This window comes from Callithrix jacchus, chromosome 5 (genome assembly GCF_049354715.1).
Source record: "Callithrix jacchus isolate 240 chromosome 5, calJac240_pri, whole genome shotgun sequence".
Lineage (NCBI taxonomy): Eukaryota > Metazoa > Chordata > Mammalia > Primates > Cebidae > Callithrix > Callithrix jacchus.
Genome location: NC_133506.1, coordinates 165,401,953 through 165,427,483, shown reverse-complemented (window position 1 = coordinate 165,427,483; position 25,531 = coordinate 165,401,953). Strand labels below are relative to the sequence as shown.

Here is a 25,531-nt window from a genome sequence, read left to right as displayed (position 1 = left end):
TGGCACCTCTCCTCCAATGTCTCTTGTTTCTGCTTTTGCAACATGATATACCTGCTCTTGTTTCATTTCATCTTCTGCCATGAATAAAAGCTCACTGGGGCCTCCCCAAAAGCCAAGTGCATGCCACGACTACACTTGTATAGCCTTCAGAACTGTAAACAAATTAAACCTCTTTTCTCTATAAATTACTCAGTCTTGAGGGTTTTTTTTTTGTAACCATTCAAGAACAAACCAACACATAAAATTAATACTGAAAAGGGGGCATTGCTATAAATATACATGAAAATGTGGAAGCCACTTTGGAACTAGGTAACAGGCAGAGGCTGGAAGAATTTCTAGGGCTCAGAAGAAGACAGAATGATGAGGGAAAGTTTGGACCTTCTCAGAGACTGGGTAAACAGCATGACCAAAATGCTGATACTTATTTTAACAGGGAAGTCCAGGCTGCCAAGGTCTCAGATTGAAATGAGGAACTTATTTGAAACTGAAGCAAAAGTCATCCATGTTACGCCTTAGCAAACAGCTTGGCTAAATTCTATTCATGCCCTAATGATCTGTGGAAGTCTGAACGTCAGAGTGATGACTTAGGGTATCTGATAGAAGAAATTTCCAGGCAGCAAAGCATTCAAGATTTAGCCTGGCTGCTTCTAACAGCCTATGCTCAGATGTGGGAGCAAAGTAAAGGCAAAGTTGAAATCTATATTCAAAAGGGAAGCAGATTGTACAGGTTCGGAAAATTTGCAGCCTGGCCATGTAGCAGGGAAAGAAAAAGCTCTAGGAGAGAAATTCAAGCAGGCTATAGAGTAAGCACTTGCTAGAGAGATCTGCATAACTAAAAAGGATCCAAGTACAAATAGCCAAGAAAATGGGACGAAGGCCTCAAAGACATTTCAGAGAACTTTGTGGCAGCCCCTCCCATCACAGGCCCAGAGGACCAAGAGGAGTGAACAGTTTTAGGCGCCAGGGCCGGGGCCCTACTGCCCTGTGCCACCTGAGGGGGCTGCTCCTTGTGTCCTGACCATTCTGACTCCAGCCTCAGCTCAAAGGGCTCTAGATACTGCTTAGGCTGCTGCTTTGGAGTCTGCAAAGACTTCATGCATGTAAGCCTTGGTGACTTCCACATGGTGTCAAGCCTCAAAATCTGCAGAATGCAAGAGTGAAGGAGCTTTGACAGCCTGCAACTGCGTTTCAGAGGATGGATGAGACAGCCTGGGAGCTCCACCACTCTGTCACAGTGGTGGAACCTTCACCAAGAACCTCTATCAGGGCAGTACAGAGAAGAAATGTGGGCTTTTCCCACACAAATGGAGCTGTGGGAAGTGGGCTGCCACCCTTCAGATCCCAGGATGGTAGCACCCCATGCAGCTTAAATCCTGAGGCTGGGAAAGCCACAGGTACTCAACTCCAACCCACGAGAGGAGCCACAGGAGCTGCATCCTGCAAAGCCACATGGGTGGAGCTGGAAAAGGCCTTGGGAGCCCACCCCCTGCACCAGTGTGCCCTGGATGTGGGCCATCCAGTCAAAGATTATTTTAGAGCTTTAAGATGTAATATCTACTCATCCGGGTTTCAGACCTGCACAGGGTCTGTAGCCCCTTTCTTTTGGCCAATTTCTCCCTTTTGGAATGGGAATGTTTACTCGATGCTGGTACCTGCCCCCATTGTATCTTGGCAGTAAATAACTTGTTTTAATTTTACAGGCAAAAAAAAAACAAACAAACAAAAAAAGAGACAAACTAAAAAAAAATTTACAGGCTTGGAAACAAATAACTTGTTTTAATTTTACAGGTGTCTAGGTGGAAGAGTGTAATGGTTAATGTTAACTGTCAACTTAATTGAAGGATACAAAGTATTGTTGCTGGGTGTATCTGGGTGTTTCTGAGTGTGGCCAGAAGAAATTAACATTTGCTCACTGGAGTAGGAGAGGAAGACCCACCCTCAGGAAGACCTACCCTCAGTGTGGGGTAGGCACCATCCAATCAGCTGCCAGCACAGGCAGCTAAAACAGCAGGCAGACGGTAGGAGAAGCCGACTTGCTGAGTCTTCTGGCCTTCATCTTTCTCCTGTGCTCCATGCTTCCTGCCCTAGAACATCAGACTCCAAGTTCTTTGGCATTTAGGCTCTTGGATTTAACCCGTGGTTTGCCAGGGGCTCTTGGGCCTTTAGCCATAGACTGAAGGCTGCACTGTTGGCTCCCCTACTTTTGAGGTTTTGGGATGCAGACTGAGTCACTACTGGTTTCCTTATTCCTCAGCTAGCAGACGGTCTATCGTTGGACTTTACCTTGTGATCATGTGAGTCAATTGTGCTTAATAAACTCCCTTTCATATACACACATATCATATTAGTTCTATCCCTCCAGAGAACTCTAATACAAAAGGACATGACTTGTCTCACATGAGACTTTGTACTTTTCAGTGATGCTGAAATGAGGTAAGACTTTTGGGGAACTACTGGCAGGGGATGATTGTATTTTGCAACAGGAAAAGAACATGATATTTGAGGGGCCAGAGGTGGAGTGATATAGTTTGGATGTTTTCCCCTCTAAATCTCATGTTGAAATGTAACTCCCAATGTTGGATATGGGCCTGGTGGGAGGTCTAGGTCATGGGAGTGGATCCCTCATGGCTTCGTGCTGCCCTCATGATAGCAAGTTCTTGTAAGATCTGGCTGTTTTAAAGTGTGTGGCACCCCCTACCCCACACCACTCTCTTGTTCCCACTATCATCATGTGACGTGCAAGCTCTGACTCTGCTATCTACCATGAGTAAAAGCTCCCTGAGGCCCTCACCAGAAGCAGATACCAGCACCACACTTCTTGTATGGTCAGCAAAACTGTAAGCCAATTAAATCTCTTTTCTCTATAAATTATCCGGTCTCGGGTATTTCTTTATAGCAATGCCAGAATGGCTTAACACAGAGCCTCACTATGTTACCCAGGAGGGCCTTAAACTCCTGGGCTAAAGTGATACTCAGGCTCTCAAGAGCTGGGACTACAGCTGCACACCACTGTGCCCAGTTTGTATGCAGATGTTTGGCTTCACCTTCTTTCAATTCTTTCCTTGACAAGATTTTCTCCCTCAGGTCCCAAGTCTATTGGCTGCTCTGAAGTCTGACTGCTGTCTCCTCAATCCACTAAAACCACCACTTGTGATCCATACTCCCTCACCACAAATACCCTCCGGCAAAAGCCAAGGTAAAGGTAGAGCTTCCCTTCTTTCAGGAACTGTAGGTACTCAAGTCATATCCACATTGGTTACTGTCCAGTGCCTTCAATATATACCTTATATTTTTTTGACAGCTTTAAAAGTCAATTTTGGTAAGGTTAGTCCAATGCAAACTAGTTAATCATGGGAAAAAAAAAACAGAAGTCACCAGGTTATTTTAAAATGTGTCCAATAATCCTAACACCAAATAATCCTGTGCATATGTTTCTAGTGCTTATTGTTTCTGCTAATTTTCATTCATTTTGTCTTTCTCTTTGTGTGCTTGGTAATTGTAAATTATTTACCACACAGGATATTTGAGAGATTGTTTGTAGACATTATGTAACATCTGGGATGGTGTAATATTTCTTCAAAGATGTATCTCATTACTTGTTTCTTCCAAGTAAGTAAGGTCAAAGAACTTAAAACAGTGCCTGGCACATGGCAAATAGTTAATTCATATTTTTGTGTGCCTGTTTGCCCCACCCAGAATAAGAGTACATCAGCTTTTATATTCTTAATATAAAAATGTTCGGTTCATAGTCAATACATTAAAAATAGCTGCTCCATCAATGACTTAGGGAGCTGAAAATGAGGTAAGCCATATGTGTGTTATGCATGCATGAAATGCTCACATAAACATACAAAATCACTAACACTTGTATAAAGATATCATCTGTACACAGTTGCTAAAAGAATTGGATAAATCTAGCAGTTACCTTCAGGTGGTCTTGGTGGGATTCGCTTTGGGGTACTTTCTACATTTTCATTTTCTGTTGCAAGAGTTTCTAGAAAAAAAGGGAAAAAATGGAGGACTTTGGATACTTGTAAAAATTCATTCGAGGGTTTTATGGCTTCAATATAATTGTTCATCATTTAATGGATTGCAGTTATCCTGGAAAATGTATTCATGAAGGCATCTATCAGCATTGGCATTCTACTTCTGGAGTTCATCCAGATCACCTTTTGAATGAGTGTGTATTCTCACTGTTTCTTTATTTTAGCTTTTCTGATCCTTTGAATTCCCTTATTGGTTCCCATTATCACCATCTGGATGGAGTGCCCAGTTTGGCCTTAGCAGATCTGCAAGGTCAGGGCTCTGGTTATTGCCCTATGGCTCAAGTATTACATGTATAGATACAAGGTGATTCCATCTTCCCACCCTGAAAACCCAGAGGGGGAGGGGTACCATTAGCTTGAATGCCTTCTCTCCCCTTTGCTCTACTTGACTCTGTAATTATACCATGTTCAGATTGTATTTACCTATCATAGACTGTCTTTGAGGTTTTCTTGGCAAAGTTGGTGTGGGCAAGGCAATAAAACCTGGAAATTCAGTAACTCTTACTGCCAATGTAGCAGTCTGTTTAAACTGTTCAGGTTGTCCTTCTGGCTTTGTAGATACAGTCCGAGGGGGAGGGCTTGGCACTGTTGCTCTTAAATCTCTCGAGGTGTGCTGATAAGTATAGCCTGGACTCTTTGGTAAAGGTTGATACTTAGGGTGCACTTCCTCAAGTCTGTCAGTGAAAACTGGGCCAGGAATACTTTTACGTTTGGAGAACTCTGAAGAAAGAACTAAAATGTTTTCTAGTCTTTTTTCAGTATAAACATCTTTCATAGATTTCAACTTTCTTGAACTTTCCATTTTGTTTGTTTTTTTCCCAAAAACTTGAGTAGAAGCTGAAGGACAACTTGGAAAAAATATGGAGCCAGTAGCAGTATCTGGAATCTTCCAGCACATATGCTTAGTAGATTTTTGGGGTGATAAAACTGTAGTTACTCTTTCTTGTACAGAATGATCAAGAAAGATATTTTGAATGCTGATAGGTGTTACTGATTGATTTCTTAAAACATCAGGAGAACGGTTTTTATCTGTTTTAATGGAAGTGGTTTCATCTTCAGTGAATGCTACACGCAGTGACTCAGTTTTACCAGCTTTGGCTAAACCAAAAGAAAAAATGAAAAATTAAATTATCAGTATGTCACAGATGAAATATCTTAGCATTCACAGCTTTCTTTACTCACCCTTTCTCATCTTCTAAAAATGTTTCTCTATACACCTGCTCAGCTATCAGGACGTGTGTTGAGATGACTGGTACAAAGTTTGAGTGAGGAACTGGGGACGTGAAAAGGCTAAATTGTATTAGATTTAAAAAGGGTCAGGAATAATTCTTGGAAGAGCAGAATTGGTAGAGAGAAGCAGGGGAAATTAGGAGAGATTTTTGAGAGGTTATCGCTAAAACTCTGGCACTAGGGATGAATAAAATATTTTTGATGAAGTTTTGCTATTTATCATACATCGTTTGAAATACATACCTCCCTGATTTGAAATTTCCTTGACCAAAGATTTACATTTCTTTTACATGCCAGACATCAGACCAATGTGTCTTTTGAACCTGATAACATTCTGATAGTGACTACAGGGGCCATAAACTCATTTCGGTTATAACAGTAAGTATTCTTTTCTATCTTACATTCAGAAAATGCACTGGGCCTGCATTCTTATGCGGGAATCATATATGCCTTTTCTTTCCTAGGCAACAGCATGTGAAATGACATTTTTCTGTTCTCTCAGCTGAATGCAATAAATGATGAGAATGTGTACATTCAAAATGAGGAGATAATAGATTCATTAAGACAAAATTTGCAAAGGGGTGGCCAAAAAAACTGTTTCAACACTTCACCCTTCACCCACCTGTTGTCTATAGATGGGAAGGCTGGAGATGGATCTGAGTTCAGAGAGAGTATTTCTTCTGAATAGAGCTACTGGAGTTCTATGCATTTCCCTGATTTTTCCCTCCCCATGGAGGGTGGAGGTGGGATGACGTCCCTTATCTCAAACCAAGGAAGAGGGACTTTTTATAGTGAACAGGAATATATACAAAAAGGAGAAAGTAACATCTCACTCTTCCCAATACTGCAAAATCTACTGGTTTACCCAGTGCTGTTTCCTGATCAGAGTAATATAAGAGTATCTCTTTAACTACTTGACTTGTATTTCCTGATATTTCCATGGGGTACAAGACTGATGCTGATCCTCACTTTAATTCTTAACTCTTTAACAACTTAACTCTTTCCCACACCTTGCCCCACTTATGGAGGAGCCAAAAACTATAATCTGAATTGAAAAAGAGAGTACGGCCAGGCACAGTAGTTCATCCCTATAATCCCAGCACTTTGGGATGCTGAGGCAGGAGAATTGCTTGAGGCTAGGAGTTCAAGACCAGCCTGGACAACATAGCAAGACACCTATCTCTACCCCTCAAGAAGTTAGCCAAGTATGGCAACATGCTCCTGTAGTCCCAGACACTCAGAAGGCTGAGGTAGGAGAGTACCATGAGCCCAGGAGATTGAGGCTGCGGTAAGCCATGATTGCACTACTGCACTCCAGCCTGGGTGAGGGAGTGAGACCCTGTCTTTAAAAAAAAGAAAGAGAAGAAAAAGAACTAATGAAAAGAATAGAAAAAAGAGAGTAAAAGAATAGGGTGGCAGAACTGATCAGGACCTTCTTTCCCTTGGCTTGTGTAATAATTAGCAGGACCAGGTTGAGCTGGGAGAAGGAACATAGCTTAACTGTATACTAAATGGAAGTACTAATTAAGATGAAATAAGTTATTTAATATCTGACAATGAGAAAGAGTTAATTGACAAAACTGACTAGGAAAGCTTTTAGAGAGATACGTGTGCCACATGAGTTTTAGAGAGAAACGTGTGCCACATGAGTTTCAGAGAGATACGTGTGCCACATGAATTTGAAGGGCAGTAGTAAGAAAATAACGTTTGCTCCCCACTTAAACTAATCAAATCTAGCTGATTCGATAAAATAGTTATACCGACATCTTTAAGTTCATTTTCTCTATATTAAAACACAACCTATTAACACAGCGAACACTTCAACAGGCTCCAGAACTCCTTCCAACTACCACCATCTGACCATATTTATCTTTCCCTTTAATGGCAAACTGGAGTAATTTATACTCATTAGTTTAATTTCCTCTCCCACCGACAGAACAGTCTCTGTTCTCAGGCTCACACATAGAGAACAGAACAACTCCTCCTTGTCCACACACCTGCTTCTGCTGCTGAAGGCTGGGTCAGGTGATCCAGAGCTGCCTGTCTGAGATCAACCCCACAGTGTCACATGCCCTGCATGCCTGGGATCTGGTGTGAAAGCAAGTCCTTCCTCCCTGCCACATGGCACCGTAGCACTGCTGCTACAGAGAGCAGAAGAGCCTGAGAGCTGTGGGTGGTGACTGGTAGCACAGCCACCACCAACACTAGCCCATACCATGCAGGACCCAGAGGATCATTCCACCACCACTACTGCCATGACCCATAGCACGCTGGTTGCCCAGTGACATGAGAACCTGTTCAGTCACCTAGCCCACTGCTGCCACTACAAGCATCCATGTAAGCCACCTAAGGCCCAGGAACCGGCCTACCAGTAACCGCCAACACAGGTGCCAGCATACACCATTCTGGGGAGCAAAGATAAGTAGACTCACCCTACTCTTGCCACCCTAGGGGCCTGAAGACTAGCCCACCTGGCTCCCTAGTCCCCAGCACAACTTCACCACAGCCTTCTCTAACAATTACAGCCTAATCCTCTAAGGAAATCACAGAAAGCACTAATGCTATTTACAGTAAAAAATAAAAAATTAAAAAATACAGAGACTACACTACTACGTGCACCCAGAATAAAAGCCAAAGTGCCCTACTCAACCAACACCACAGATATATCTTCAGAAAAGTCCTACCCTATGGAAGTGAATTCAAAAATAGGAAGATGCAACTGTTACCCCAGATACACAGATATCAACATAAAGACATAGAAAACATCAAAATACAAGGAAATATAAAACCTCCAAAGGAAAACAATAATTCTCCAGCAATAGATCTTAATCAAAAAGAAGTTGCTGAAATCCAAGATAAACAATTCAAAATTTCAATTTTAAGGAAACTCAGTTAGATACAAGAGAATTCTGGAAAACAAGACAAAGATTTCAGAAGGAGAATTCAGGATATCAATGAGAAATCTAGCAAAGAGATAGACAGATATTTTTAAGAATGAACCAAATAGAAATTCTGGAGCTGAAGAATTAATTGAAGAAAATATAAAATATATTTGAAAGATTCAGTAATAGACTAGATCATGCAGAAGAAAGAATCTCAGAACTTGAAGACATTTTTTAAATCGGTGAGACAAAAATAAAGAAAAAGAACCTAAAAAATCCACAAAGGCTTTGTAATATTTAGTACAACATAATGTGATCAAATATTCAAATTATTTGCATCCCAGGGGCAAAGAGACAAAGGAAGGACTATAATACCTATGTAATTAAATAATAGAAGAAAACTTCCCAAGTCTAGCAAGCATGTTAGACTCACATTCAGTTACAGGAGCTTCAGCAATGTGTAGGCAAACAAAATGCAAAAATATCTCCCCATGGCACATTATACTGAGACTGCCTAAAGTCAAAGATAAAAAGCATATCCTTTTAAAAGCAAGAGAAAAGCATCTAGTCACCAATAAAGAAACCCCCATCAGACTAACAGTGGATTTCTTAGCAGAAACTTCACATGCTAGAAGAAAATGAGGTGATATAATTAAAATGCTGAAATTTAAAAAAATAAAAACTATCCGCCAAGAAGAGTCTATCCAGCAAAATCATCCTTCACAGATGGAAGAAAAATAGTCTTTTCCAGACAAGCAAATGCTAGGGGAATTTGTTATAACCAAGAATGACCCTACCAGAAATGCTCAGTGGAACAGAATAGAGAACCCAGAAATAAAGTCACATACTTACAGCCAACTGATCTTTGATAATGCTGACAAGAACTGACACTGGGGAAAGGACACCCTCTTTAATAAACGTGTTAGGAAAATTGGACAGCCATATGCAAAAGAATGAAACTGGATCCCTATCTCTTACCATATACAAAAATCAACTCAAAATTGATTACTGAGTTAAGTAAGACCTAAAACTATAAGAATATTACAAGAAAACCTAGGTAAAACTCTCTTGGACATGAGTCTAGGAAAATAATTTAAGACTAAGAACTTGTAGAGTGGGAGATAATATTTGCAAATTATCCATACAACAAGGGACTAACATCTAGAATAAAAGGACCTCAAACAATAGGAAAAACAAAACAGACCAGGCTTGGGGCTCACACCTGTAATCCCAGCACTTTGGGAGGCTGAGGCAGGTGGATTACAACGAGGTCAGGAGTTCGAGACCAGCCTGAACAACATGGTGAAACCCTGTCTCTATTAAAAATACAAACATTAGCTGGGAGTGGTGGCAACCGTCTGTAATCCTAGCTACTCAGGACGCTGAGGCAGGAGAATCACTTGAGCCTGGAGGTAGAGGTTGCAGTGAGCTGAGATCACACCACTATACCCTAGCCTGGGCAACAGAGCGAGACTCAACTTGAAAAAAAAAAAAAAAAATCCCGAGGCATGACATGAGTAGCCATTTCCCAAAAGAAGATATACAAATGGCCAACACTTATATTCAAAAATGATCAACATCAGTAATCATTAGAGAAATGCAAATTAAACCATAAGGAGATATTATCTTACCTCAGTCAGAATGACTGTTATTAAAAAGACAAAAAATAACAGATGTTAGTGAGGATGCAGAGAACAAAACCTCTGAAGGTTTGTGTTCTCACCAGCTGTTCACTATATGCCTGACAACCTTTCACCCCCAGTACAACCTCAGCCTGGTCCTTTCATGTTGCTCTAATGGTAGGTTTTGGCACCCCTCAACCAATAAACTATACTGAAAATGTCCAGGGCCTGAGATGGGTTCTGGAAATCTTCATTCATCACAGCCATTCACACCAATGTCTCTTTCTTTCTTCCAACAGACCCTGACTCCTCAGCAGCAACGTCTCTTTCTTTCTTCCGACAGACCCCTACTCCTCAGCAGCAACGTCTCTTTCTTTCTTCCGACAGACCCCTACTCCTCAGCAGCAACGTCTCTTTCTTTCTTCCGACAGACCCCTACTCCTCAGCAGCAACGTCTCTTTCTTTCTTCCGACAGACCCCTACTCCTCAGCAGCAACGTCTCTTTCTTTCTTCCGACAGACCCCTACTCCTCAGCAGCAACGTCTCTTTCTTTCTTCCGACAGACCCCTACTCCTCAGCAGCAACGTCTCTTTCTTTCTTCCGACAGACCCCTACTCCTCAGCAGCAACGTCTCTTTCTTTCTTCCGACAGACCCCTACTCCTCAGCAGCAACGTCTCTTTCTTTCTTCCGACAGACCCCTACTCCTCAGCAGCAACGTCTCTTTCTTTCTTCCGACAGACCCCTACTCCTCAGCAGCAACGTCTCTTTCTTTCTTCCGACAGACCCCCTACTCCTCAGCAGCAACGTCTCTTTCTTTCTTCCAACAGACCCCCTACTCCTCAGCAGCAATGGGTTGACTTCTGCTGATTCAGAACCAGCTCCTGAGCTTGAAGACAAAATTTGAACTTTGATCTATATGGCACTTGAGAGACAGCAAAATATCACTGTTCCATATACTTATGAACTCCTCTTTTCCCCAAACCCAATGTTATAAAAACAAAATGTGAGAATAAAACTATAAAAAGTTTTCCCCTAATTATCCCTGCCGTCATCCTAGTCTCCAGAGTTCATTTCCCATTGGTTTTCTGATATTGCCGTACCATGTTTTCCCTGGATTATTGGAATCAGTAATCATTCAGATTTCTTAGCTTGGCATATAAAAATCTAAGTGAACAGGATCTACTTTACCTCACCTTTTTGTGTGACAACTCGTTTCTTTCCAATATGAACCCTTAGTTACTGCAGTTATTTCTGACAACCAAAAAGGCCACGTTGCTCATGTATGGCTTCATTTTACATGTTTATCACACTGTGTGGAACACCTTCTCTTATCAACCAATTTAGATCATTTTTTCTTTCAAAGGCTACCTTATCCCTATGCAATCCATCCTTCTTTGATAATACAACCCATATTTATTGTTCTCATCAATTCATTCAATGAACATTTAACACCTACCATGTGCCAGCTGTACACACAGTGCTGGAGGTACAATAATACAACATAAACCTTACTATAAACAAATATCTCACAATTTAGTTTAGCAACTAGGCAGGTAAACAGTTATAATAAGTGGTTTATAGGGGTAAGTATGGAATACTATGGGAGAAAAGAAATAACTCCAATAACTCCAGCCAGAGGTTCAGGGACAGAATTCAGATCTCCCTAGGCCTGAGCCCATAGGGGAAGGGGTAGCCACAGTCTCTGCAGACCAGCAGACTTAGCCTCTCCTCCTGGTAGTTCTGAGGAATCTGGGCAGCCCAGATGAACGGGTTTCACCCAGCAAAGCACACCCTCTTCACCAAGGGACAAACTGCTTCATTTAATGGGTCCTGCTCCCCATGCCACCCAACTGGGTGAGACCCTCCAACAGGGGTTGTCAGACACCCTATACAAGAGTGATCCTACTGGCATCAGGCTCGTGCCCCTCGCAGCCAGAGGTCCCAGAAGAAGGAATAGGCACCCATCTTTGCTATTCTCCAGCCTCCTTGAGTGACATCTCCAGGCACAGGAGCAAATCAGATGAACAGGGCCTGAAGTGAACCCCAAGAAAACCGCAGGAGCCCTACAGAAGAGGGACCTGACAAACAAGCAGAAAGCAACAACAACAGCATCAGCAACAACAAAGGCCCCCACAAAAACCCCATCCAAGGGTCAGTAGCCTCAAAGACTGAAACTAGACAAACTCACGAAGATGAAGAAGAACCAACAAGAAGTACTGAAAACCTGAAAGGCCAAAGTCCTCCTCGCCCCAAATGATCACAGTGTCTCCATCAAGGGTACAGAACTAGAAGGAGGATCAGATGGACACATTGACAGAAGCAGGCTTCAGAAGATGGGTAATGAAAAACTACACTAAGCTAAAGAAGCATGCTGTAACTTAATGCAAAGAAGTTAAGAACCTTGATAAAAAGTTCTAGGAACTGCTAACTAGAGTAACCAGTTTAGAGAGGAGCACAAATGACTTGATGGAGCTAAAAAACACAGCAAGAGAACTTCATGAAGCACACAGAAGTATCAAAAGTTGAATCAACCAAGCGGAAGAAAGGATATCAGAGTTTGAAGATCACCTTACTAAAATAAGACATGCAGACAAGAAGAGAGAAAAAAGAATGAAAAGCAAGGAACAAAGCCTCCAAGAACTATGGGACTTCATAAAAAGACTGAATCTACAATTGACTGGAGTACCAGGAGATAGGGAGAATGGAAACAAGCTGGAAAACACACTTTAGGATATTATCCAGGAGAATTTCCCCAACCTAGAAAGATAAGTCAACATGCAAATTCAGGAAATACAGAGAAGAGCATTCAGATACTCCAAGAGAAGATCAACCCCAAGGCACATAATCATCAGATTCTCCAAGGTCAAAATGAAGAAAAAACTGTTCAGAGCAGCCAAAGAGAAAGGCCAGGTCACCTACAAAGGGAAGCCCATCAGACTAACAGCAGACCTCTCAGCAGAAATTCTACAAACCAAAAGAGATTGGGGGAATGTCTTCAATATTCTTCAAGAAAGGAATTTTGAACCCAGAATTTCATGTCCAGTCAAACTAAGCTTCATAAGTGAAGGAGAAATAAAATCCTTTCCAGACAAGCAAATGCTAAGGGATTTCATTATCACCAGGCCTACCCTGCAAGAGCTCCTGAAAAAAGCACTATATATGGAGAGGAAAAACCAGTACCAGTCACTGCAAAGACACACCAAAATATAAAGACCAATGACAACAGAAGAAACTGCATCAACTAGTGTACAAAATAACCAGATAGCATCATGAGGACAGGATCTAATTCACACGTAACAATACTAACCTTCAGGAGACCCATCTTATGTGCAAAGACACACACAGACTCAAAATAAAGGTATGGAGGAAAATTTACCAAGCAAATGGAAAGCAAAAAAAAGCGGGGATTGCAATCCTAGTCTCTGACAAAACAGACTTTAAACCAACAAAATAAAAAAAGACAAGGCCATTACATAATGGTAAAGGGAACAATTAAATCAAGTGCTAACTATTCTGCATATATATGCACCCAACACAGGAGCACCCAGATTCATAAAACAAGTTCTTAAAGACCTACAAAGAGACTTAGACTCCCACCCAATAATAGTGGGAGACGTTAACACCCCCACCGTCAGTATTAGATCAACGAGACAGAAAAAATATTCAGGACTTGAACTCAGCTCTGGATCAAGTGGACCTAGTAGACGTCTACAGAACTCTCTACCCCAAATCAACAGAATATACATTCTTCTCAGTGCCACATGGCACCTATTCTAAAATCAACCACTTAATTGGAAGTAAAATGCTACTCAGCAAATGCAAAAGAACGGAAATAATCACAGTCTCTCAGACCACAGTGCAATCAAATTAGAACTCAGCATAAAGAAACTCACTCAAAACCATATGATTTCATGGATATTGAACAAACTGCTCCTGAATGACTCCTAGGTAAATAATGACATTAAGGCAAAAATCGAGAAATTATTTGAAACCAGTGAGGACAAAGAGACAATATACTAGAATCACTGGGACACAGCTAGAGCAATGTTAATAGGGAAATTTATAGGAATAAATGCCCACATCAGAGAGCTAGAAAGATCTCTAATCAACACCCTAACATCACAAATAAAAGACGTAGAGAGGCAAGACCAAACGAATCCAAAAGCTAGCAGAAGACAACTAGGATCACGGAAGAATTGAAGGAGACAGACACACAAAAAACCCTCCAAAAAAAAATCAACAAATCCAGGAGCCTGTTTTTGAAAAAATTAACAAAATAGATAGATCGCTAGCTAGACTAATAAAGAAGTAGAGAGAAGAATCAAATAACACAATAAAAAAATTATAAAGGTGATATCACCACTGACCCCACAGAAATACAAACTACCATCAGAAAATACTCTAAACACCTCTATGCAAATAAACTAGAATATCTAGAAGAAATGGATAAATTCCTGGTTGCATACATCTACCAAGACTAAACCAGGAAGAAGTCAAACCCCCAAAATAGACCAATAACAAGTTCTGAAATTGAGGCAGTAATTAACAGCCTACTAACCAAAAATAAATAAATAAAAGCCCAGGACCAGATAGATTCACAGCTGCAGAAATACAAAGAGGAGCTGGTACCATGCCTTCTGAAACTATTCCAAATAATTGAAAAGAAGGGACTCCTCCCTAACTCATTTTATGAAGCCAGCGCTATCCTGATACCAAAACTGGGAAGAGGCACAACAAAAAAAGAAAACTTCAGGCTAATACCCCTGAAGAACATCAACACAGAAATCCTCAATAAAATACTGGCAAGCTAAATCCAACAGCACATCAAAAAACTTATCCACCATGATCAAGTCAGCTTTATCCCTCAGATGCAAAGCTGGTTCAATATATACAAATCAATAAATATAATCCCTCACATAAACAGAACCAAAGACAAAAACCACATGATTATCTCAATAGATGCAGAAAAGGCCTTTGATAAAATTCAACATCCCTTCATGTTAAAAACTCTCAACAAACTAGGTTTTGATGGAACGTATCTCAGAATAATAAGAGCTATTTATAACAAACCCACAGCCATTATCATGTTGAATGGGCAAAACCTGGAAGCATTCCGTTTGAAAACCAGCTCAAGACAGGAAGGCCCCCTCACCACTCCTATTCAACATAGTATTGGAAGTTCTGGCCAGCACAATCAGGCAAGAGAGAGAAATAAAGTTATTCAAATAGGAAGACAGGAAGTCAAGTTGTCTCTGTTTGCAGATAAAATGATTTTATTTTAGAAAACCCCATCATCTCAGCCCAAAAATTTCTTGAACTGATAACCAACTTTAGCAAAGACTCAGAATACAAAATCAATGTGCAAAAATCACACAAGCATTCCTTTACACCAACAATAGGCAAGCAGAGAGCCAATTTATGAATTCCCATTCACAATCACTACAAAGAGAATAAAATACCTAGGAATACAGCTAACAAGGGACGTGAAGGACCTCTTCAAGGAGAACTCCAAACCACTGCTCAAGGAAGTAAGACAGGACACAATCAAATGGAAAAACATTCCATCCTCGTAGATAGGAACAATCACTATCATGAAAATGGCCATACTACCCAAAGTAATTTATACATTCAGTGCTATTCCCATCAAACTACCATTGACATTCTTCACATAATTAGAAAAAAAAAACTTTTAAATTGCATGTGAAATTAAAGAAGATCCCATATAGCCAAGACAGTCCTAAGCAAAAAGAACAAAGCTGGCGGCATCACACTACCTGACTGCAAACTATACTGTGAGGCTACAGCAACCAAACTAGCATGGTACTGTTACCAAAACAGACATACAGACCAGTCAGCAGAACAAAGGCCTCAGAAATAATACTACACATCTACAACCATCTGATCACTGACAAATCTGACAAAAACAGATTTGTCAATGGGGACAAATCAATGGGGAAAGGATTCCTTATTTAATAAATGGTGCTGGGAAAACTGGCTAGCCATATGCAGAAAACTGAAATTGGACCCATTCCTTAAACCTTACACAAAAATTAACTCAAGATGGATTAAAGACTAAAATGTAAAACCCAAAACCACAAAAATCCTAGAAGAAAACCTAGGCAATACCATTCAGGACACATGCGTGGGCAAAGACTTCATGACAAAAACACCAAAAGCAATTGCAAGGTAAGCCAAAACTGACAAATGAGATCGAATTAAACTAAGGAGCTTCTGCACAGCAAAAGGAACTACCATCAGAGTGAACAGGTCACCTACAGAATGGGAGAACATTTTTGCAATTTACCCATTTGACAAAGGTCTAATATCCAGAATTTATAAGGAACTTAAACATATTTACAAGAAAAAAAAAACAACCCCATCAAAAAGTGGGTAAAGGATATAAACAGATACTTCACAAAAGAAGACATTTACGTGGCCAGCAAACATATGAAAAAAAGCTCAACATCACTGATCATCAGAGAAATGTAAATCAAAACCACAATGACATACCATCTCACACCAGTCAGAATGGCTATTATTAAAAAGTCAAAAAGTCAGGAAACAATAGTTGCTGGCAAGGCTGTGAAGAAACAGGAACACTTTTACACGATTCTTGGGAGGATAAATTAGTTCAATCATCATGGAAGACAGTATAATGATTCCTCAAGGATCTAGAACCAGGAATACCATCTGATCCAGCAATCCCAATACTGGGTATATTCCCAAAGGAATAGAAATCATTCTACTCTAAAGACACATGCACAGACATATGTTTATTGCAGCACTATTTACAAGAGCAAAGACATGGAACCAACCCAAATGCCCATCAATGATAGACTGGATGAAGAAAATGTGGTACATATATATCATGGAATACTATGTGGCCATAAAAAGGAATGAGATCACATCCTTTGTAGGGACATGGATGAAGCTGGAAGCCATCATTCTCAGCAAACTAACACAGGAACAAAAACCCAAACACCACATGTTCTCACTCATAAGTGGAAGTTGAACATTGAGAACACATGGACACAGAGAGGCAAACAGCACACACCAGGTCCTGTTGTGGGGTGGAGAGTGCGGGGAGGGAACTTAGAGGATGGGTCAATAGGTGCAGCAAACTACCATGGCATATGTATATCTATATAACACACCTGTACATTCTGCACATGTAACTGTTATCTTTTAGAATAAATTGTAAAACAACAGTTTGAGTACCTACTGTGTGCAAAGCACTTTGACAAGAGCCTTTGAAGCAAGAGAGCTCTGCTTTCCCCACCAAAAAAAAAAAAAAAAAAAAAGAAACCATCTGGCCCAAAATGTCAATAGTGCCAAGGCTGTGAAATTCTGTGCTAGAAGAGAAACTTCAAACAAAAGATGAATAGAGAAATAGAATATAACTGATAAGTGAGCTGCAAATCTACATACTGTGAGCATCACTACAGAGCAGATTGTAAATATAGACATTATAGGAATGCAGAAATGATGATGTAGAAATCATGTAACAAAAATTGGAAGAGAAAGTAGGAGACGAAATTGTGGCAGTGGTACAGGTAAGTTGAGTTACATATCTTTAATAGCCATAGGTCAAAAAATAATAGTTTAACATCATAAATCAAGTTATAGACTAGATATATTTTAACAGTATAAATGTTGATGGTAAAACTGCAATTAACTAAAATCAGATGGAAGAGGAGACTGAGAAGGGGAAAATAAAAAAAAATGCCAATTTTATTGCTTATATTAAGGAGGGACTAGAAACCATACACAGAAATAGAGGATTAAGTATTATATAAAGTTATAGTTATATAAGTGGCTCATCTTTACTTCATAGCACTTATCCCAGGGTAATTTTGCATTGACTTATATGACTGATTGGTTACAATCAGTGTCCCATCAGGGGTAACTAATGAAGGGAACTGGTAAGGTCTGTTTTTGTTCACTAAATATATTCAGTCCTTGTTATCTGCAGTAGTTCTGTTCTACAAGCAATGAATTATCCACTACTGAACCATTTCTTCTAGGAGAAATATGGGGTTAGGTTCCTGAAAACCGCTGGTTTCAATATTTTCAACAACTGATCAACACCTAATTTTGTTTTATATGTGTTTCTACTTAAAGACACGTTTATACAATTCATTCATTCACACTGAACTTAGGGCCAACAACACTGTACTCACCCCTGAAGGAAGCCTATCTGGCACATATCTTGTTCTCTGTAAGGCCCATCACAGCCTTCTCCTGCTTAGGAACACTATGCTTGGGGTCCACAGTGAAATGACTAACTAAAAGCACAAATGGTGAAGAAACACAGCTCTGAACAGATAGGGAAAACAGGACCTGTTTACAATATGAGAGCTGAAACAAAGAGGCAGAGGCAGCCTTGTTCCAACTCAGCTGGGGGCATGTGTGTTGTATGACTCAGATTTTTCAGGGCTCTGCACATATCGACGCATGACTGAGAAACCCCTATGAGTACCAATTCTGAGGTTACAAGTAAAGTTTATCGGTGAGGTAAACTTGAACCTACTAAGTCCACCAGTGAGTATCAACAACTGTACTTGTAGAATTCAATTGGATGTTATCATCTGACAACAAACACTTGTTAAGTGATTAGTCAGTGTATTTCTTGTGATTCTGGGCTGTGCAAGTCAAGGAATTTCTATGAAAAATACGTAAATGTTAATACACATATCAGATTAATACACATACCTGTACGGGTTTTGTTTTTATGTAAAGTCGGCTTAGTGAATTTTGGAGGTAAGGGTCTTCGAAGAAGTAGAGGGGGCTTTTTCATTTTCATGAATAATAAGTGTTGTTTTCCATAATCCTTGGTTTAAGTGAGAATTGAAAAGGTTTTGAATATGTTTGAATTGTTGCTGAAAAATAATTAGAATTTAGAGTACATCTTAATGAAAATCGTTCTGTACCAATACTTTACTGATTCCAAGTAGAATTCCTTTATGGAAAAAAAGGGTAAGAAAACAATTCTTTAAAACTTCTGTTAATAGAAAGAATCCAGTTAAAATTTGGGGATATAAGTAAACATAGAATGTTTAAAATATGTGTATTACTACCCAGGATCATTCTATGATTTTCCATGTTAGCACAAAGTTCAACTTGCCAATGCTATTTCCTCTAGTAAATACTGATTTTTTAGAATAGTCGAAATGACATTTTTTTCCTCTCCCCTCAAAATGTTATCACTATAAATGTAGAAAAAGAATCTGGTCAGAAATCTGTAGATGATCCCTTCATTACATAAGCTTCTGAAGACCCACCATATGTAAACCATTCACATACAAGTTTTCTTTCTTTTCTTTTCTTTTTTTTTTTGAGACGGAGGTTCTCTCTTGTTACCCAGGCTGGAGTGCAATGGCTCGATCTCGGCTCACCGCAACCTCCGCCTCCTGGGTTCAGCCAATTCTCCTGCCTCAGCCTCCTGAGTAGCTGGGATTACAGGCACGCGCCACCATGCCCAGCTAATTTTTTGTATTTTTAGTAGAGACGGGGTTTCACCATGTTGACCAGGATGGTCTCGATCTCTTGACCTCGTGATCCACCCGCCTCGGCCTCCCAAAGTGCTGGGATTACAGGCTTGAGCCACCGCGCCCCGCCCAAGTTTTCTTTCTATAATGGTTTTTCAACCACTGTGCTTGAGCCAAAACCATTCAATCCTAAAATAAGATGGGTTTCACTAGAATGAAATTTCCCAGGACTGCTGGATCCCAACTCCTACTGTTTAGAAATCATGTGAGAAGATGTACCCCAAAAATGTGCGTTTACTTTGCAGGGCCACCTGAAAAGTGCCTGGCACCGCACTATCCCATCGAACACCCTGGAACTGCACAAACGGGCCGTTTACCGCCGAAGGATAAGTGCACACAAGCGCTCAAGGTGTACTCCACGGTCGTACGTTCCACTCGATGCTGGAAATCTGCCTTCCGTGGTATCCAGAGAGCTGCCTGAAGTGCTGGACTCTCACTACCCTTCACAAAAACAGCCGCTTCCCAAACCAACCGGCTTTTCGTCTCCCATCTCCTTTTCCTCGGAATTTAGGCAGCGAGGTAAAGGCCCCGCGAGGCCGCTGGTCTTCCTGCAGGAGGCTGCTCCTGAGGAAGCATCAGGGAGCCCCACCCTGTAGGAGGCCAAGGAGACACACCCGGAGACACACCTCTCCCGGGTCCGCGGAGCCGCCCTGCCACCGGACGCGCAGGCGCGGGGCGAGACGGGCGGGGCGCGGGGCGAGACGGGCGGGGCGCGGGGCGCTGGGCGCCGGGAGGGGAAGGCCCCGCCCACTTCTTCGCCCACGCCCTGCCCCGCCCACTTCCCCGCCCACTGCGCCGAGCGCGCGGAGCCCTCTCGCCTTCCTCCGCCGCACTGTGGACTGTAGGGGAGGCTGCGGGCCGTGGGGGCCGGAGGAGAAGCCGGCTCCACGTGCAGCTGCTGTACGGAACGCCGTGGTGACAATTGTTATTACTATTCTTGTGCTGAATGGCAGTGACCATTATTATTTCTTATTTACTTCTCTCGATACACGATGCGTATCTTGGGTGTCTGGGTGCCATTCTTCAGTGCTTCGCTTCAGCGCAGCCGGGTCCCGGGGATAACTGTGCAGTGCTCTGGAAAAGCGGGCCTTCGGTTTTCTTTCTGTTCCTTTCATGCAACTTGTTTTGTCTTTCTGATCCTTTAAAGTTCCTGGCTGAGGCTGGATTGTATAGAAATGAGGGCATTAGGGATCCTAGCGGGCTGGAAAACAAACCCATTTCTCACTGTCATAGTCGTCTGTTCTGGTTGTCAGATTGTGACGTGTCGCCTCTGCCATGGTGTTGATGAACCTGTGTGTGCAGTGATACATAGTGGTGTGTTCGCAAAAATGTATGTGTTTCTCTGGAGATTTGAGGGGGAAAGAGCAGTAGAAAGAGCTCGTCTGATAGATGTGGAAATCCCAACTCAGAAAGTAAACTAGTTAGAGCTTCCTTCCAGGTTTGGTGTTTTTCAAAGTACAAGTGCAGGAACTTTATAACAGACGTTGGAAAATGAGAGACTCCATATAAATCTTTCTAGCTTTGGGGATCTTTCAAGAGTCACACCATAACCATGTCTTCCTTTTTCTCCTTAGTAGCAAACATTTTAAAACAATCAATGAAAAAAGTAGAAAAGTTTAGACAAAAAGTAATCGGACTCTGGAAAATATTATGCAACTTGTTGTCCTTTATAGTACTAGTGTGCTGTTTCTTTTCCTTGTAAGATTACTGTGTCCCAATTGTTCCGCTGCCCAGACCATGAATTTATTTCCACTTTTGCTGTGTCTACACCATAGATTCAGTAGTTTCTCAGAAATACAAAGCTGAGAACAAAAGGCAGATCTCATGGCTAAGATTAGTCTCACGGAATATATATTGTGCATATTTTGTAAATGTGAAAAAAATGTTTATATTATTAAGCATAAAAAATGTCAGTGTGTAAATTGAGTCAGGTACCTATGCTCTTCAAGTACGTTGGAACCATGAGAACTACTGGAATTCAGTTTTACTGACTGACGTTTAGCCTTTAAACTTTATGCTTAGTTTTGCATAGTCGAAAGTAAACCTTTTGAATGCTTTTTGAGAAAATGCTTTGTCACACTTGGAATCTGCAGGCATCCAGGTTTCATTCCTTACAGATTTCTTGTAGCAAGTATGCGACTAAAACCTAGGGTGGTTTAATATGTAATCTCCTTAGGTGTAAACGTTTTGTCTTCTGCTACTTACTATTTCTACCACTTAGTACCAAACATTTAGGCAAATGAGATAGTTATTATGAAAGTTAAATTCATGGCTTGGTATGTTTTATATGTATATATGTTATTCTAACATATCCGACATGCTTTGTCTGTGGAAATGACATATCAGTATGGGATGGGTTTAGACAGGACAAATGAAATTCAATTTACATTATTTTATATTTCTTATATTTTAGAAAACATTACCCTGTCAGTTTTCTTGCTTTTTTTGTAAAATAATGATGTGTTTTGAAACAATTAATAGCTCCCTCTTTGATTTTAAGGGTCTGCTTTTTCTGATGTATCTACAGTCACCCTTTTTATTTGTTCCATCTCTTTTGCAGTTTGGCAGAACCTTATGAAGAAGCTTCCCAAACTGAACCACAGTGCTTTCACTCTATTAGCAAATTGTACTAAAGATGCCAGGGTAATGATGAGTGCCAAGGTTATAGACATCCTGCATTTTTTTAATGTTGCTAAAATGAGATAAAAGCCTTATGCAAAAGCAACCCCAGGCACCCCGCAGGTAATGCTATTGATTTCCTTAATATGGACAATGCTTGGGGAACCTCAAATTTGCTGTTGGTTCTGTTGAAATGATGTTAAAAAGTATTGCTAGACATCTTCATTATTTTCCATCGACCTGTCTCTTATTTATTTATTTACCTTTAAAATAGGAAGAGTTTTACTAAACAGTTTGGCCATTGTCATTTTAACCTAATGTTTTCCCTTATGGAAATAATGGAGTAATATAATTTGTGTTTTTATGTTCATTTTAGTTCTTTAAAGTACTGTTAAACAAAGAATAGTTATTTTTGAGCACATATTCATTCAACTATTGAATCCCCAGAGTAACCCAGGGCACTAAAATGCTTTTGAGAAAGAGGTGTTTTCTTGGTCTGAATTTACCTGCATATATTAATTATATGTACAGGGAAATTTCTTCACCAGTCACCAGTGGCTTTATGTACCCATTTATTTCATGTGTTTCTGTTTCCATGCTGTTGCCTAGAGAATAGTTTTGTATTTTCTCAAATGTGAATAAAGATATTTTGAAGAAGTTGCTACCCTTTTTACCCCACATCTCACTGTAAAGACAAAAACTTCATTTCTGTTTTTCATTATTTTAAGCCAATTATTTCCTTTGTCTTTCAAGATGATAGGTATTTCCTCTGTTTGAACTGCAGATCCTGGGATTACTTTTTTAAAATTACTAATAAGGAAATGTCATGCAACCTTTATCATGGAATTAAAAAAAAAATCCAGACACAGGAAAGGACAATGTCTGTCTGTTTTTAAAGGTGCATTCATGAATTTAGTCATTCATTCCAGAATCATTTATTGGAAACCTGCCACACAAGTTACTTCACTAGGTGCTAAACTTTAAACTTTATTAAAATGACTTATAATGATTCATTTGAGGCTTTATAATTTGGACATTGAAATGAAATTTTAACTCATTTGCAAAGATTCCACTCATCTGCATTATAACTACTTGAGGTTTTTTTTTTTTTAATTTTAAGTCTTCTATGATATTGCTTTGGTAGAATAGTGTTGCTTTGTCACACTCCTCTGATTCTCAGAAACAGTTTTGGGTTTGTTTGTTTTTTTTAGCGGCAGTGATTATTTTAGATTCTCTGCAACCAGTTAATATTAAGCATTTGTGTATATTGTATGATTGTGTCCTTCACCAAAAAGAGTTCAATGATATTTGTTTCCTTATTATGAGGCATTTAAGCATGAGGAAGGTTATTACTATGTGGAAGGCACTGTTTTAAATGTTGATTTTGTTTTAGCTTCGCAATTATCACACTAATTGAGGGTGCTGGTATCTGCATCTTGGAGCATAGCACAGCTCAACTCAGCTGGGTTCAGATCATCCAGCTGGTCAGCTCTGTGCCCTTGGACCAGCTGCTTACCCTAAGCCCCAGGGTTTCCTCATTTGTAAAATTGGGTTAAAATGATACTTACCAAGGGCCTTGTGAGGTGTTAAAGAGATAAATCTGTGTCAGGGGCTTAGTTCTCTGCCAGCCACAGAGTCAATGTGCAGTAGATGTTCTTAGAAAATTTAAAATGAGGCCGGGCGCAGTGGCTCAAGCCTGTAATCCCAGCACTTTGGGAGGCCGAGGCAGGCGGATCACGAGGTCAAGAGATCGAGACGATCCTGGCCAACGTGGTGAAACCCCATCTCTACTAAAAATACAAAAAATAGCCGGGCATGGTGGCACATGCCTGTGGTCCCAGCTACTTGGGAGGCTGAGGCGGAAGAATCGCTTTAACCCAGGAGGCGGAGGTTGCAATGAGCCGAGATTGGGCCACTGCACTCCAGCCTGACGACAGAGCAAGACTCTGTCTCAGAAAAAAAAAAAGAAAGAAAATTTAAAATGAAACAAACAGCCCAGTTTTTCAATGTCAACACCCCTGCTTTCTGTGATGATAGTTTATGTTAATTGAAATATTGGCAGGCTATAAATCCTGGGCATGTATTCACAAAATTTATCCACAAAATGTCACACTTAACTTTCCTAATGTCTCCAAATGTTGGCAATTCTAGTTTGCAGTTCTCAGATTGTGGCACAAATGCTGTGCTTTCGACAGTGTCCTACATTCTGTCACTGGTCTTTATACTCCTCTGGGCAGCACCGGAGCTGTGGGACAGCTCGTGCCTGAAAGAGTCCTGATACAGTGATGTAAGGAGGGCTTGACTCTCATCCACGTGAGTTGGGTCTGTGAGCTGCCGTCACATTGATTGAGCTGGGCGGAATCCATGATGAATTTCAACCGGTAACCCAAGGAAGAAAGCCTCTTTGTTCTCAGCGTCTTCCAGGCCACTTGCTGTGCCTAACAAAGGTGAAAAGGGGCTACAATGTGAAGCTCCTTTAAATGGCTGGAGGGAAAGGTCTTAAATGCACATGATCTTTCTTAGTTTATTTTCTAATGTGCACACTGGACTTTGGTAGATGGGTCTATGAGTTCCTGTTCTGGCTGGGATTTAGTCCTAAACTTAGGAGGAACATGTACCCGATCAATCGTGTCTGAGCTGCATGCCCTCTGTGCAGCCCACAGCAAACACCTGCAGCAATTAGAACTGCAAGTGAGAAAAATGTTTTGTACTGACTTATTCTTCATTCTAATGTCGACTTACGACCTTAAACAGTAGATATGATTTGCTTTTTGAACCTAGCATTCTGCTTATGCCTACTGTCCTGTTGAGTATATGTTTGATCGTAGTGTATGAGGTTAAAAGTTGCGTATGGGAGTAAGGGCAGAACATGGAAGGGTGAATTGTATTCTGTGTGTTGAGTGTTGATAAAGAACTTGTATTTCTTATATCAGAACTAGACAACTATAAGTGTAACTTATGTTTCAGTATCACATAGTTTAGTATGCTGTTGAAAGTTCTGCTGCATTTCCATTTGTAATCTCCACTTTATAATATGTTTTGATGCCAACTTTTATCAGGGTTGAATTAAAATTTCAGGACATTGCTTCTGTCTCCACCCTGCCCCAGGTAGGAGAAAATTTCTTCATTTCCTTTCTTTGCCAGGTTTTCCAGATGAGGTAATACCCAGCCAAGGAAGATAATATGATGTCCAGCTCTGTTCAGAAGCCATAGGGAAGACAGTTTGTGGGGCTTTATTCTTCTCTCCACTGCAATTCCAAGAAAGCAACTTTGCTTATATGAGTTTGACATACTAGACTCTGCTTTTTGAAGAAAAGCTTCTATGGCTACAAGAGATTGCATGCAAACCACCAAACCAGATGGTTTTAGGTGTTTTCAGCCTTGAGACAGTCTATGTTTCTGCTTCCCATTGGATGATACCTTGCTCTTGAAAGGTTTCTCATGGAAAACTTGCATGGCCATTGCTGGGGTACCTTCCTTGTGCCCAGAAAACTACACACACCAACACTTCCAAAACCATCTGAATCAGGCCCAGCGGAGGCTCTGGGTCACCACTGCTCTCAATGGGAGCAAAGGAAGCCAG

At 40.7% G+C, this 25,531-nt stretch overlaps 1 protein-coding gene across 11 annotated transcripts in view; it reads right to left on the bottom strand.

Moving 5' to 3' along the window:
• Positions 1 to 19,984, bottom strand: part of LRRC63 (leucine rich repeat containing 63) — a 71,463-nt gene extending 51,479 nt beyond the window's left edge. For 4 of the 11 annotated variants that reach the window (XM_035302649.3, XM_017971567.5, XM_035302647.3 and 1 more), the window contains exons 1-4: positions 19,549 to 19,984; positions 18,494 to 18,660; positions 4,470 to 5,144; positions 3,926 to 3,994 (exon numbers count right to left, since the gene is read on the bottom strand). In XM_035302649.3, the coding sequence (XP_035158540.2) occupies positions 3,926 to 3,994; positions 4,470 to 5,144; positions 18,494 to 18,584 (835 nt within the window). In that variant the 5' untranslated portion in view covers positions 18,585 to 18,660; positions 19,549 to 19,984. The remainder of the gene's footprint in view (positions 1 to 3,925; positions 3,995 to 4,469; positions 5,145 to 18,493; positions 18,661 to 19,548) is intronic. The other 7 variants (XM_078375394.1, XM_035302641.3, XM_035302642.3 and 4 more) reach the window with 6 other exon arrangements.
• Positions 19,985 to 25,531: the final 5,547 nt, after the last annotated feature.